This window comes from Nylanderia fulva, unplaced genomic scaffold (assembly GCF_048542155.1).
Source record: "Nylanderia fulva isolate GAGA-0341 unplaced genomic scaffold, ASM4854215v1 Scaffold36, whole genome shotgun sequence".
NCBI lineage: Eukaryota > Metazoa > Arthropoda > Insecta > Hymenoptera > Formicidae > Nylanderia > Nylanderia fulva.
This window is the reverse complement of record NW_028190433.1, coordinates 192,443-208,175: the sequence shown is the minus strand read 5'-3', so window position 1 is coordinate 208,175 and position 15,733 is coordinate 192,443. Positions and strand designations below refer to the sequence as shown.

Sequence of the window (15,733 nt, the reverse complement as noted above, 5' to 3'; positions counted from 1 at the left end):
ACATAAAATCATGATGATTATCCACTATAACCAAAATGCTTTGAATCATGGGAGCATCGCACGCATGCGCATGCACTGAATAATTAGAAAAACAATTAATATAGGGTGCTTTTTAGCAAAAAAGACAGATAGACACTGTGTAACACTAGTGTAACACAATTGAGCACAAAGCGACTTACAATTAGCTAAAGAGCTGAGTAAGGTTGTGTTATTTTGAGAGAAAATTTAAATTTTATTAAAAATTATTTTAAAAAATTTATCTGTCAGCTGCCATATTAGATTCTAGCATTTCTGGCTGGGCGTTTCTGATTGGCCTATTGTTTGATACGTGAATGAGAGAAAAGAGAATGATGTTTACGTACAAAATTGTGAATAATCTTATTTTGTTCTCTTTACTCACCCATTTATTATGTCATTTATCATAAATTCTATTTCCTGGATGATTTTTGTGTCAAAAATACACAAAACTGCTATAATCCGTGCAAGAAAAAGAAAGATATATCAACGTCATTGATTCTAACCTCTGTTCCATAAGTGTATATAAAACGGACCTTCCTTAGGGAAATTAATAAGATAATATAGTACTCTCAAAAAGGAATAGAGAAAGGAGTGCCAAAAAACCTTTTATTTAAATACAGGTTGACGGCACGGAAAATACCAAATATATATAAAAAAAAGTGTATAAAACAAAGTATATTGTTAATTCTTCCATCTACAATGGATAAGCGAAATGCTTTATTTGTCTATTGTATTTTTATTACTCTCCAGAATATTTGTAAGTTATAGGTTTTAATTCATATAATTGTTATTTTATGTAATTAAGTATGTCAAATTGATTTGCAATTACATGTAAAATATAAATGGCAAAATTTTTTGTTTTAAACTTGAGAAAAAATTTGTTAAAGAAAGATTTATAAATAATTTTTTAAAAAATTAAGTTTTTTTATATTAATAGAAATATACAATAATATTTTTTTGATTTTAGATTGCCAAAAAAACTTTAGCGTAAACTTTTCAGGCTTATTAGTAAGATATTTAATACTAGCAGGCTTGAAAATTATTATAATAAATGAATATTTTATTCGATATTCTTAGATAATTTATCTTATTTTTGAATAAAAAATTTTGCTTTATTTTCTATTATAAATCTTGTAATGTCAGATATTTTTTTATCTAATATTTGCATTAATTTTATATGTTTTATAATAATTTTATAATATTACAGATGGACTTCATAGAAACTTGAAATACTATGAAACGCTTCACAGTAGTTATTTGCAACATAGGATCATAAAGCGAGGTGTTCACCATAGTTATAATCCATACAATAAAATAAGTGAAGTGGAGTTTTATTCACATGGGCGGTAAGATATATTTGATTACTTTTAAATTTAATATAAAAAATTTTGTGAGTTTTTTAATAATATTTTGTATTAATTAATAATATTTTTTTTCTTTCGCAGTCGTTTTCGATTAATTTTAACACCCAGAAGAGAAGTTATACATTCCAATTTTAAGGCATACGAGGTTAATGCTGATGGAAAAGAGAAACCTATACACTTAGGTATGATAATATATTTAAATAATATATTAAAAAAAATGCAAGTCATTGTATTTTTTAAATTTTGTCTCACAGATCATGATGAATTTTACCATGGACGAGTGTTTGGAGAAATTGAGTCTCATGCTCAAATGCATATTAATAATGGTATTCTAACAGGTATTATAACAACTTCGGATGAAACCTATCATATTGAAGTGAGTATATACATTGAACAAAATTTGTAAACTAGGAGCTAATAAGTTAAGCAACAATAAAACAACGAATTAAATAAAATTGAGAAGAATTTATTAATATATATATAATTTAGTAATATTAAAAATGAGAATGTTTTGCAATATATCATTGTATTGTAAATGATATATCTTATTGTTAACTATTTTTATTTACATTGACATAGATTGTCAATTAGAAGTTAACTTTGAGTTTGGATGTATTTTAGCCATCTTGGAGACATCTTCCTCATTTAGACAATCAAACAATGATCGTTTATAAATCATCTGATGTTAAACTCAGTTGGGAACATTATAAAGATGGAGAAGGTCATACACATGGAGCTCCAAAGACCTGTGGTTATGTCAAAGAAAATTTAAGTATGATTTTACTGCAATATATTATAAATATAGTACATTTTCTTTTTATAAAATTATTTCTACTTTTACAATAATATTTTATGCACACTTTCTGTTATAGATTATACACTAGATGACAAAGACGATTTTGAAGAAGATGATATAAAAAAGGCTAACAGCAGTAGCAGAGTGAAAAGGCAAACAGAAACCTACGAATTTGCACCAACAAAAACAAGATGTCCATTATTACTAGTTGCAGATTATCGATTTTTCCAAGAAATGGGTAGCAGTAATACAAAAACCACAATTAATTATCTGGTACAGCTGAGTTTAATAGTGCACAATTGTCTATATACATTGATTTGCAATTGTAATAATATTAAATTGTTGCAGATAAGTTTAATTGATAGAGTACATAAGATCTACAATGACACTTTATGGCATGAACATAAAGAGGAAGATGGTTTCAAAGGAATGGGTTTTGTTATTAAAAAGATCGTCGTTCATGGTGAACCGACACGAGTGAGAGGTGGCGAAACACATTATAATATGATTCGCGAGAAATGGGACGTCCGTACATTGCTCGAGGTTATTATATACATTTTTATTTATATAATTACTTTTATAATACTTTTATAATTACTTTTATATATAAATACTATATATATATATTTCTCATTACATAATGCATTAATGCAGGTGTTTAGTCGAGAATATAGCCATAAGGACTTTTGTTTGGCTCATCTGTTTACTGATCTTAAGTTTGAAGGTGGTATTCTTGGATTGGCTTATGTAGGATCTCCTCGTAGAAATTCAGTGGGCGGTATATGTACACCAGGTATTTAATCTTTATTGAAAAACATTTAGAGTTAATGTTGATTAAATAATGTATAATGGCAAAACACAGTGCAATGTTTATTACATAATTTTTATAACATAAAAACAGATTTAATTATTAAAATTTATTCTGTTACAGATTATTTTAAAATTGGATATACATTATATCTAAACTCAGGGTTAAGCTCCAGCAGAAATCATTATGGACAAAGAGTAATTACAAGAGAAGCTGATTTGGTTACAGCACATGAATTTGGTCATAATTGGGGTTCTGAACATGATCCGGATGTATCGGTAAATTATAATTCAGATATTATTGTATATATTCATAATTCCTGAGATATGAATTAATGTTCAACACAATTCAAACAGCAATTAATATTATTAAAAATTAGAAAATATAATATTGTGAAAATATAATAAGTGAAGATGTTGGTGCTAAAATATATTGAAATTCTTCATTTATTAACTGTTTAAGCATGTGCTTGTATCAATATTCACTTCATGTTGCAATAAATTTTTTATTTTATTTTTCTTCTGTTTCCTTGCAAGATTGGAACTTAAAATTTCGACATTATAGGATTGCAGCCCAAGTGCAAGCCAAGGTGGATCTTATTTGATGTATACTTACAGTGTCAGTGGCTATGATGTAAATAACAAGGTAAAGTATATATGTGCTATTCGCAGACTTTAATTTCTATTACAATGTGATAAATTGAATTCTGATGCATGTTTTTTTTAAATGAAATATTAATATAGATTTTTTATATTATAGCTTTTGTTTTATATATATATTATATTTATTATATATATTATATTACCCAGATAGCCACAGATTTGATGTCAAAATGATGTCATAATAATTACTGTGGCTATCTGGGTTATATATATATCATTTTATATATATATTATATATATATATAAATGCATGTGCATACACTTTTATGGGTTTTTTTTCATACACAGAGATTTTCGCCATGCAGCTTACGGTCTATCAGAAAGGTCTTACTAGCCAAATCTGGACGCTGTTTCTCAGAGCCGGAAGAATCGTTCTGCGGTAATTTGAGAGTTGAAGGCGACGAGGAATGCGACGCAGGTCTTCTGGGAACAGAAGACAATGATCAATGTTGTGACAAAAATTGCAAACTTCGAACTAGTCAAGGAGCAGTTTGTAGGTAATGTATAGAATTGAACAATATATATATATCTACATATTTTTTCTATTTTTTTTCTGATTTTATAATAATTATATTTCTCGATGCTAAATGTTCATTTATTTCTTTCCACAGTGACAAAAATTCTCCATGCTGTCAGTTTTGTACGTATATGGCTGCAACGACGCAATGTCGCGACGCGCAATACGCCACTTGCGAACAAGAATCACGTTGCACCGGGGCGTCTAGCGAATGTCCAAGATCTCCGGCCATGAAGGATGGTACTGCTTGTCTTGAACGTGGTCAGTGTCGTTTAGGCAAATGTGTGCCGTACTGCGAGACCCAAAATTTACAAAGTTGCATGTGCGACACAAGTATGTATTTTGTCTTAATTTTATTTGCATGTCAATAGAAACGATACGTGATAGAAGAATTTTACCACCTATATGTATACTTGTATCATCTCACAAGAAAAAACTAGAATTTATTTTACTTTATTTATTAGTAACTTATTACTGTGTGCAATATATAGAACTATTTTTTAATTTTAATGCTTACAATTGTTTTGATCAGAATTGAAGAAAACTTGATATATTATTTTACAAAGATATTTATAACTAATAAAAAGTTGTAAAAGTTAAAAATTAGTTAGATATATTACATAATTAATATATTAAAAATATAAAACATATAAGTAATATATTATATAACTAATACTCTGATAATTTATACCTGCACAGTCGTGCGTGTTGAAAGATATATATTATTATTAATATTATCATTATGTTGAATTTGATTGACAGTTGCTGATGCATGTAAAAGATGCTGTAGAATGAGTTTGAACGAAACATGTTTTGCAGTAGACCCAATAGATATTTTACCTGATGGGACACCATGCATTCAAGGTTTTTGCAATCAGGTAAAACAATATTACATCACTTTACTTAATATAAAAGTTTTTGTCGATTCTAATATATCATACATTCGTTTAGGGCACGTGTGAGAAAACAATTCAAGATGTAGTGGAGCGATTTTGGGACATTATTGAGGATATAAATATCAACAAAGTTATGCGTTTTCTAAAAGATAATATAGTAGGCGCTGTAATAATCATTACCACCATTATATGGATACCAGCGAGCTGCATTATCAGTTACATCGATCACAAACGTGTCAAAGAGAGTGAAAAGAAATGGCGATGGAAACATACGGACGAACTCATTCATCCGGACGAGCCGAGACAGGTGATTTATATTGGTGGTCAGCGGCAAAGAGTGCAACATGTTATACATCAATCTTAAATCGTGAATATAATTAGTCGCATTGTATTACATACTTCATCATCTAGTCAAAAAAGTCATATTGGGTTAGACTCTAAAATTAATTTTTTTCCCAATTTTATGTATATAACTTTTACATAAGTGCTGTGAAATTTCAAATGAATTGTGTGATTGAGAGAACAAATGATATACATTCCTATAATGTAAAAGAATTGAATGATTTTTTGAATACTATATTATGGTATTTAAAAAGTTGATTAATTTTTATATATATATATATATACACATATATATATGCTAAAAGTTTCTTTAAAGTGTTATCTCAACTGCCAGTATTTATTATTACTTAAAGTATTATGACTATTTGAAGTATTATTGTCATTTTACATTGATATTTTACAATATTGATAAAAACTGAGAACATTTACTTTATAATAATTATATAACAAAAAAATAACACTGTTGTAAAAATATTTACATAGACTATATATGTAATTGAAATTTTAATTATAATATCTAAATTATTAATTTTAATATAAGATTGTTTTTATCACTTTTTTAAAAATATATTTTGATACACATATCTATTAGTTGTGACACTGACGAGGTAACAGTACCTCGTCAGTGGTTGTGATAATAACAATTAATTTATTAGAGATTTATTTCTTTATCGTTTTCTTGAAGATTTATAAAAACTGTTACGAAAGAAATAATTAAAAAATAGAAACTCTAAATAAATAATTAATTAAATACTTAATTTCATTTAAACAGTACTTATATATTGTATAAGAAAATAAATATTGTTTTAATTCTCATGTCATTATATTTCTGTCTTCTTTCTCTTATTACACGAAGTACAACTGAATATAAATAAACAAGTTGGCATTTTTTATTTGTAATTTTTCTTTTAGAAATGCGAGAAAAGATTATATATAAAAATTCAAAAATTGCGCCGTCAGCCATATTTTGAGGTCGACGCATACACACTAGAAACTTGGCGTCTCAACTATTGTATTATATATTCTGTGCCGTGATGATGAAATAACTGCGCAAGCGCGCAAAGACCTCGTGTCACGTGTCATGGTGTCATTCGCGGGCATGCTCACTCCTCGGTCTGTATTTGTCGGAATAAGCGTGCGTTCAGGTTATATGCAACGATGTCTCGAAACGTGGAAGACGACTTGCGTCGGCCTCAGTACGACGACGAGTTTAAAGTGAGTGAACAATCTGAAGAACCGGAAAATCTGCCGGAGGTTATCAATTTTGTGCTGACGGAAGAGAAGGTTCTGAAGAAATGGGATGAAGAGCGGACGTTCGACACGTGCATGGAACTGTCGCGGGACAAGCCCAGGTATTCGTTTTACGATGGACCCCCATTTGCCACCGGTCTCCCGCATTACGGACACATTTTAGCCGGCACCATCAAGGATATCGTCACCAGGTACGCGTACCAGTGCGGCTTCCACGTGGAGCGTCGTTTCGGCTGGGACTGTCACGGACTGCCGGTGGAGAACGAGATCGACAAGGAGTACAACATCAAGGGACCCGATGACGTGGCCAAGATGGGCATCGCAGAGTACAACGCCAAGTGTCGTAATATCGTGATGAGGTACGCCGATCAATGGGAAATGCTGATCGTGCGAACGGGTCGATGGATAAACTTCGTCGACGACTACAAGACCATGTACCCGTGGTACATGGAGTCCATTTGGTTTATCTTCAAGCAGCTGTACAATAAAGGCCTCATCTACAAGGGTTTCAAAGTGATGCCTTATTCCACTGGTTGCAACACGGTGCTGGCCAATTTCGAAGCTGGTCAGAATTACAAAGATGTTCAGGATCCAACTGTGGTGGTGGCCTTCCCTCTCCTGGACGAGCCGGGTGTCTCTCTGCTGGCGTGGACCACCACTCCATGGACCTTACCTAGTAACTTGGCACTGTGCGTCAATCCAACCCTGGAATATATAGAAGTTAAAAATAATGATTCCGGTATTATTTACATCATGTTAGAAGCTCAACTGCATCTTGTTTTCAAATCCCCAGATCTTTACACTGTACTGGGTAAGAGAAAGGGCATCGATCTGAAAGGGAAGGAGTATGAACCACCATTTCCATATTTCATAGATTATAGAGCGAAGGGTGCTTTCAAAGTATTGAACGATACTTATGTCACAGCGGAGACAGGAACTGGTATTGTCCATCAAGCTCCATACTTTGGTGAGGATGATTATCGATGCTGTCTGAACGCCGGTATAATAACGAAGGAAGACAGTTTTGCATGTCCTGTGGACGACTGTGGTCGTTTCGTGCAGCCGGTTCACGATTTCCTCGGTATGTACGTCAAGGATGCGGACAAGGAGATAATAAAATATCTGAAAGCTAAGGAGAAATTAATTGTTGCTAGTAGAGTAAAGCACAGTTATCCTTACTGCTGGAGAACCGACACACCGCTCATTTACAGAGCTGTACCCTCTTGGTTCATCAGAGTAGAATCCATCAAGAACCAGCTATTAGCAGCGAACAGTGAAACCTTCTGGGTACCTAATTATGTGAAGGACAAACGATTCGGCAATTGGCTGCGCGATGCCCGTGACTGGGCTATCAGTAGAAATCGCTACTGGGGCAACCCTATACCACTGTGGATCTCTGATGACCAGGAGGAAGTCGTTTGCGTAGGCAGCATCGAGGAGCTGGAACGTTTGACAGGTACAGAAATCAAGGATCTGCATCGCGAGAGCATCGACCACCTGGAGATCCCGTCGAAACGTCCGGGACATCCGCCATTGCGTCGCATTCCCGAGGTCTTCGACTGCTGGTTCGAGTCCGGTTCCATGCCCTATGCGCAGATTCATTATCCGTTCGCTAATAAAGTAAGCCTGGACGAATGTTTCCCAGCGGACTTCATCGCCGAGGGGATCGATCAGACGCGCGGCTGGTTCTACACACTTCTGGTGGTGTCCACCGCCCTGTTCGGCAAGGCACCTTACAAGAATCTCGTCGTCAACGGTCTGATCCTTGCAGCGGACGGCCAGAAGATGTCGAAGCGCAAGAAGAATTATCCCGATCCCATGACCGTGATCAACAGATACGGAGCGGACGCCTTGCGGCTCTACCTGATCAATTCGCCGGTCGTGAGGGCTGAGATTTTACGATTCAAGGAGGACGGCGTTCGCGACATCATCAAGGACGTTCTTCTACCCTGGTACAACGCGTTCCGTTTTCTTATACAAAATATCCATCGTTACCAGCAAACTACGAACCAGTCATTTGTATTCGACGAAACGAATCTTTCTTATTCCGACAATATAATGGACAAATGGATATTGTCCTTCACCCAGTCTTTATTGGTTTTCGTGAAGAAGGAGATGAAGGAGTATAGATTGTACACTGTAATACCTTACCTAATCAAATACATAATCAATCTTACAAATTGGTACGTGAGAATGAACAGGAAGCGTATCAAAGGAGAAGAGGGCTTGGACAATTGCAAAAACGCGCTGAACACTTTGTTTCTGGTTATTTATACCATGGTGCGAGTCTACGCGCCATTTACACCGTTCTTAACGGAATTTATGTTTGGCTGGCTGTCAAAGTGGTTGCCTAAGAAGAATGATGCCCCGTTACATACCAGTGTACATTTTCAAATGTTACCAGAACCGCATAATCATTTGATAAACGAGGACATAGAAACGGCCGTGTCGCGCATGCAGACTGTCATCGAACTGGGGCGTATCGTACGAGACAGGCAGACCATCCCCACGAAATATCCCCTACGAGAGGTCGTTGTGATACACCAGGACGATAAGGTACTCAAGGACATTCATCTGCTGAAGACGTATATACTCGACGAGCTCAACGTCAGGAAATTAACCGTCACCACCGATAAGAAGAAGTATGGCGTGACTCTGAGAGCTGAACCGGACCACAAGACTCTGGGTATTCGCTTGAAAGGCGAGTTCAAGCAGATTATGCAGGCCATCAAGGAACTGTCCGACGAACAGTTGCAAGAGTTCCTCGCTACGAAGGAGATTGTCGTGCAGGGTCATACACTCGAAGAGCAGGACCTGCGTCTGATGTACAACTTCAGTGATCCGGCAGCCCAGGAGTTGTCGAAACAAGGTGTTCAGTACGAAGCTCACAGCGAGGGGGGCCTGCTGATTCTTCTGGACATCACTTACGACGAGGAGTTACATAACGAGGGAATAGCGCGAGAAGTGATCAATCGAGTGCAGAAGTTGCGGAAGAGGACTCGTCTGGTACCAACTGACGCAGCTTTCGTATATTACAAAATATATTGCACGGAGGACAAAGATAAATTAGCCAAGGTGATGGTCAGTCACAAGGCGTTCATTGAATGCATGACCAAGACTCCACTGAAAAATATTGCGGACTCTCCTCAAGATCCCAGCCACATTACTTTCTAAAGCGAAATGCAAACGATCAGAGACATAAAATTGAAGTTCTGGGCGACTCGGAATCAAAGCGACATGTCCAAACAAATTATAGATCTGGAAGTACGAGATGCTCACGTCTTCTTCACACTCGACGAGCGTTTACCACTGAGATACGATGCGGCATTCAATGATTTTAAACGTGAAGATCCTGTGAAGATTTTGTTGTACGTCGAGCAACTTGGTATCATAACGTACGAACGCCTGAAACAGGAGATTGAGTTGGTATACGGTATTTACGATTGTTCATACCAATTGTATTGTAAAGATAAACCCCTTCATAACTTAGTAACAATGGACAATACGCCGGTAGACATAGACTTGTTAAACGAACAGCACATTAAAGTCGTGAGGTCAGGAATCTGACCATTTGACTCATTCAACTGTGATAGCGTTCCGCTAAAAGAGGCGTTAAAAAAAGTTGAGTAAAGCTCATAAACAAGAATCGTTATCATACCGTTATTATAAGTTCCTGAAAAAAAGAGAAACAATGTTATATCTTCAAATTAGATGAAAATTGAGGGAGAGCTAAGTTATTCAGTTTTTTTTTTCATTAATGAAAGTACCTATTTACTACAAAGCTTAATTAGAGAATAATATATTTCTTTTTTTTAATTTGAGTTTGCCTTAAAAATTAATATTGCAGCATGTTCTTTAATATGTATTTTTTTTATTTGAGTGTCTCAAATTAATATTAGAGCATGTTCTTTAATAATATGTATTTTTTTTGTTATTTTATTTGAGTTATTTAAGTATTTGAGTATTAGTTTATCTTAAATTAATATTACAGCATGTTTTTTGTATTGTTTATTTAACACATAATGATTTAATATTTTATAAATTAACATCATTATGTATAAAACAAATACAATCTTCTTCAATAAAAGTTTTATTTATATTGGTCATTTTGTAAAATTAAAAAAAATAAAATTAAAATTATAAACATATTTTAAGATTTCTTCTTTTCTATAATTTTATTATATTTATTCCCCTCTTGCATATCATGTTTGAGTATTATAAAAATGTATAATTTGTGATTATTAATAATATATTGTGTAAAAAAACAGATTAGAGACAGATGACAGATAATATAAATCTTAGCATATTGGTATTCAAAATATTGGTTTATATTTATTTTTATATATTTATTGTAGAAAATAAGGAGAGCAAAAAATATGTATGATAAAAGTATCAAATAAATAGACATTTATTGGCATTTTAAAACAATCATAATATATAATTAATTTAACTTTAACAAATTATATGGTACAGTAAGTCGCAGAGATAATAGTATACTTCTTGTTATGTCACAAATATTTTTGGTAATAATTCTATTTGTATTTTTATATCTCAATTTCTATTTGTTCGCCATAAATATCCATTTAGGTCTTTTAGAAAAAGCTAATTTCATTAATATAAGCAATTTTTTTCACATACAAATTGTACAACATAAGCAAGCATTACTTTTAGCTTGCCATATTTTAATATAAATTGTAAATAATATAATATCTTTTTTTTATTTTATTATTCATGTAGAACTCAAATAATTTTACTTTAATTGTAATCTTACATCTATAATATTAGATGTAAGATTACAATTAAAGTAAAATTATTTGAGTAACCGTCTGCATTCTCACATAATGTTTGAATGTGTAAAATAAGTTTATTAAACTCGGCGAATAAAAACATTATGATATATACTTGATACTAATTGTCATTCGCATAGCACCAACAATATAACGTATTGCAAAAAATTCGAAGAAAATTAACTATATAAATAAATATATTTTTAGAATGTATATTTTTATATATTATATTTTTTAAATATTATTATAGTTAATTAAAATCGTAATTAAGATTGAAATAAATAAATTAATATTTTGTCAATATTTAATGTTTATATTTTCTCACTGAATGGTAAGTTATCTTTTCAGAATTATATTTAGCAACGAAAAATGTATATAAGTTACTCTTATGCAAGTTATTTTTTCTATTATACAATACAAACAAGTAATATTTATTGTAGAAATTATATATGTAAATATATATAGTATTATATATATATATATATATATATATATGTGTGTGTATTTATATTATACATACATACATACATATATATATATATATATATATATATATATATGTATGTATGTATAATATAAATATATACATACACACATACATGTATATTATATTAGAAATTTTCCACAAAAAAATGTCACGTTAGATTTTACGCGATTATTTAACACTTCCTGTACTCTATATAGGATGCTTGATTACTTTGTAACCAACCAGTTTAAAAATATAATCTAAAAAAATTCTCCGAAATAGAAATGTGCATTGCACGTTATGTTCTGTAATCTCTCTTTAATTAAGCAACTCCTGGAGACACAAATCAGGATTAACATCTATTATTAAAATTGTAAAAATCAAATTATATAGTAAACTCGTTCTTATAAACCTGATTTCGAAAGTGTTACACTAAAAGCAAATGTTCAGAGATTGTTATTTGATTTAATGGTCAAATAGTAATCTCGTTAAATTAAGTGCATATAACGTTAAATCATATGTTAAATCATTTGTATTTTAAAGTGCTTTCATTAACATATACACAAATGTCGCTGTTTTATTCGACATTTCGAATGTTATCTTGATCGGGAAAGAAGTTGCTAAATAAGGAGACGGTAAAGATCGCGGTTAGCGCGTAGAGTGCAAGCGTGGTCGTCGCGGTAAAGAGTTGCGCATAATGATACCGCGAGTACCACGCGAGACCTAGGACAATCGTCAGGATGCTTACTAGGAGTCGACTCAGATCCCATTCGTTGTGCACCGAACTGAGACCTGTGCCGGTGGGCAGATCCGAGAACGATTGGGAATTAAAGTAGATGGACGACGAATTGTCTAATGTAGACGTCTGGGATGATGGTGTGGTAGTCTGCCGCGGTTGATGCACCCAACAATGGACCACACAATCATTGAATAAGCCGCATTGCTCAAGAGTTTGAGAGTCGGGCTGCAACACGCGGCCGTTAAATACTAATCGTACTGATTTATGCGCCTCTAATTCCATTTGAAAGTGCCTTCTGCAAAATCGAAATTATCGAATTAATATTTTTTTTCACCTTTTACAATGATTTTATAAATAAAAAAAACTGCATATCATAATATATACAATTTAATATATATATAATTTTATATTTTAATATATATATATATAAAATTGTGATAAAAAATAATATTATATTAACTATATTGTTAGCTATACTGCTATCAAAGTAGATTGCAGATTATTGACACGTAATATATAAAATAAAAATGTTATAATAATAGAAACAAACTCTACTAAAAACATGATGTATAAATTTAAATCAAATAATCACCTTTTAAAATCACCTAGCAGTTCTTTAAGACTGCCAGTTACTAGTTTCTGATCATCGTTTATGAATTTCAATTTTATGGTGATTTCATTGCTATCGCTTAGAGTCGAGTCTTCTGTTGTACGTTCTGATGAACTAGTACCAGTTTGGTCTAACGTATTTGTCGTATCAGAATTATCTTCCTTAACAGATGTTTCTAACAGCGATGGGTCATCGTTATTGAATGAATCCATGGCTTCAATAAGTACCTCTTCTGTCACTGTAGATTCAACAATCGGTCTAGGGATGTCTTGACAAGTTTCACTAATATCTGACATAGTACACAATATAAGAGATTTAATACCAATATCTGATATTGTACACAATATAAAAAAAATTTAGCTAACATCTATGTAAAGAAAAAAGATAGGAAAGAATATTTACCCATGGCAGATGCATTTGGACAGTTTGCTTGTGTACTATCGCTATTATCCGAAATCTCAGTTGATTCCTCTTCTGTCGTTTCTAAGTTTGGCGGCCGCCCAACATCCTGGATACCGATACTGCTTGTATTCTGATTATTGGCTCTTATCGTCGCAATCCGCGTCGGCGTTCTGTCACGCAATATAAGTACGGTGCGTATCAGCGGCTGATCCGCAATATTCGTCGAACACCAGGCGAGCCATACAATCAGAAGAATACTCATGACAAGGAAAAAGTTTGTGACCTCATCGCCAACTCCCTCGATCAATGACATCTTATTCAAGATAGATATCTGTGGAAATAACAAAATTGTATGCATTACAATAATATAAATATCAAATGGATTACAATATAAGTAGATAATCAGCGTATGTTCAAATACACAATTAAGTCAATAAATTAAGATAATATTATTCATAAAATTGTATGAGAATAGTTAATATATCAAAATTTCTTGGACTGAGACTTATATGTAGATTCTTGATTAAATAGCAATTTTGACACATCTCACGATGACGTTTTCCATCCACTACTATTAATTATTATAGAAAAAAAATAAAAAACGTAGCGTACATAGCAATAAAAATCCGTCAATCAGAGAGGTTATCTCGTCGAAAGAGGAGTTTGTCAACACAGAACTGTTTCGAGGTAGACACTGCTCTTTTCTCAGAACCTGAGAACGGTGTTCATCATGACATGCAATCTGACAAATCTAATAAAAAATCGCGAGTATTAAAGGAAAAAAAAAGAAAAGAAAAAACTATGTCGCGTTTCTTATATTCGTCTCCTCGAGCAAACTCGTTCGACACGTTTGTTTTTATTGACGAAACGTTTTTTTTTCGTTACGTACTGCTCTCAATGTCGCAGACGTGTATCGGGAACGTAACGATTACAAACAACAAGATGCTCGCGAAAATCGGATCGACAAACATCTGGAGATGACGCAGATAGTAGTTTATGACAGATAGCGACTGAACTGGTAAATAATTAATGCGCGATCGTCTTGCTTTCTCTCTCTCTCTCTCTCTCTCTCTCTCTCTCTCTCTTTCTCTGTCATGTGAGACGTGAGACTACAAACTTCGATTATCGCAGTCGAATAAATTTTGTCCATCGCTATCTACATTGCAAGTTCTAGGAAGAAATCAGATCTATAACAAAAGTTTATCAATCGTGATTCGTTCTTAAATTACACATGATATATAAACTTGTATTAATTATTTTGATTATAGTGAATTTTATCAATTATTGGAAAAATAAATCGTATCGAATGTGATTGAGATTAGAATTTTTGGCGCGTATAATAAATTAAATTTCCATTTTTCTATTCTTTTGCGATAACTTTTGTGCTCATTATCGTCATTATATAATCGATTTATAGTGTCTGACATAAGGTGTCATACCGAAAATATACAAGCAAATCTTGTTATTTAGAAACAATTTTTCCTCAGTAAAAATATAAAGGCATCAATAATTTTCGAGTTATAAACGATTGAAAATAAAAGGTTTTTTTTCGCAAACTAAGCCTCGTGGAAATAAAATATTAACAAAACATTTTCCAATTAATTTCAAGTAGAGTTTACTTTAATAAAATTTTAATTTAAGGTTTAATTATAAAGATATACATGATGCTAAAAATTGGGAACATGCAAAAAATGATGGCCTCCCTCATATTCCCGATATTTTTGCTGAGGAAAATCTCCAAATAATGAGATTTACTTGTATATTTTCGGTGTGACACTTTATGTCAGACACCCTGTATATAAATACGTATCGACGTATTAACTTTCAACAGGAAAATCCACGCATCAATAAATATATACATGCAGGATCCGATTCGAAAGAATCGAGGAACCACATGTATATCCATTACAAAATTATAATTGTTAATTTTAAAAAGCACTTCAATTAATTAGTTGATTGAATTCAACATTTTGAATTTGTATATATCGATCAAATTTAATTACCTTTTTCTCAAAGTGTGCGAAAAATGTAATCCGAAAGTAAGATTTTTAAACCCTTTTGTTGCAGCGAAAAAG

The 15,733-nt window shown here is 32.7% G+C and overlaps 3 protein-coding genes across 6 annotated transcripts; 2 read left to right on the top strand and 1 right to left on the bottom strand.

The window, feature by feature from the left end:
• The first annotated feature begins 149 nt into the window (after window positions 1–149).
• On the top strand, window positions 150–6,229 carry Tace (ADAM 17-like protease Tace). The gene is made up of 14 exons (XM_029322423.2): window positions 150–775; window positions 1,226–1,364; window positions 1,464–1,564; window positions 1,637–1,758; window positions 2,004–2,154; window positions 2,255–2,451; window positions 2,527–2,721; window positions 2,833–2,971; window positions 3,110–3,264; window positions 3,551–3,631; window positions 3,937–4,145; window positions 4,260–4,498; window positions 4,928–5,043; window positions 5,117–6,229. Exons 1-14 carry the CDS (start codon window positions 718–720, stop codon window positions 5,423–5,425), a joined length of 2,211 nt encoding a protein of 736 aa, XP_029178256.2. The 5' UTR covers window positions 150–717; the 3' UTR covers window positions 5,426–6,229.
• A 255-nt stretch (window positions 6,230–6,484) lies between these two features.
• Window positions 6,485–10,760, top strand: IleRS (Isoleucyl-tRNA synthetase). Its single transcript, XM_029322457.2, is given in 1 exon segment — window positions 6,485–10,760. A coding segment is annotated over 1 exon segment (3,660 nt). The 5' UTR covers window positions 6,485–6,561; the 3' UTR covers window positions 10,222–10,760.
• Window positions 10,761–11,044: 284 nt separating this feature from the next.
• Window positions 11,045–15,726, bottom strand: LOC114946094 (transmembrane and ubiquitin-like domain-containing protein 1). 4 transcript variants are annotated; one of them, XM_029322525.2, is made up of 4 exons: window positions 15,662–15,726; window positions 13,659–13,989; window positions 13,239–13,545; window positions 11,045–12,941 (listed from the first exon to the last, which is right to left on the bottom strand). In XM_029322525.2, exons 2-4 carry the CDS (start codon window positions 13,969–13,971, stop codon window positions 12,485–12,487), a joined length of 1,077 nt encoding a protein of 358 aa, XP_029178358.1. In that variant the 5' UTR covers window positions 13,972–13,989; window positions 15,662–15,726; the 3' UTR covers window positions 11,045–12,484. The 4 variants fall into 4 exon arrangements, with proteins under 4 accessions (XP_029178358.1, XP_029178359.1, XP_029178357.1 ...); XM_029322526.2 differs by lacking the exon at window positions 15,662–15,726 and adding an exon at window positions 14,271–14,848 and having other exon boundaries at window positions 13,239–13,494; XM_029322524.2 differs by lacking the exon at window positions 15,662–15,726 and adding an exon at window positions 14,548–14,839.
• Between the last annotated feature and the right edge of the window lie 7 nt (window positions 15,727–15,733).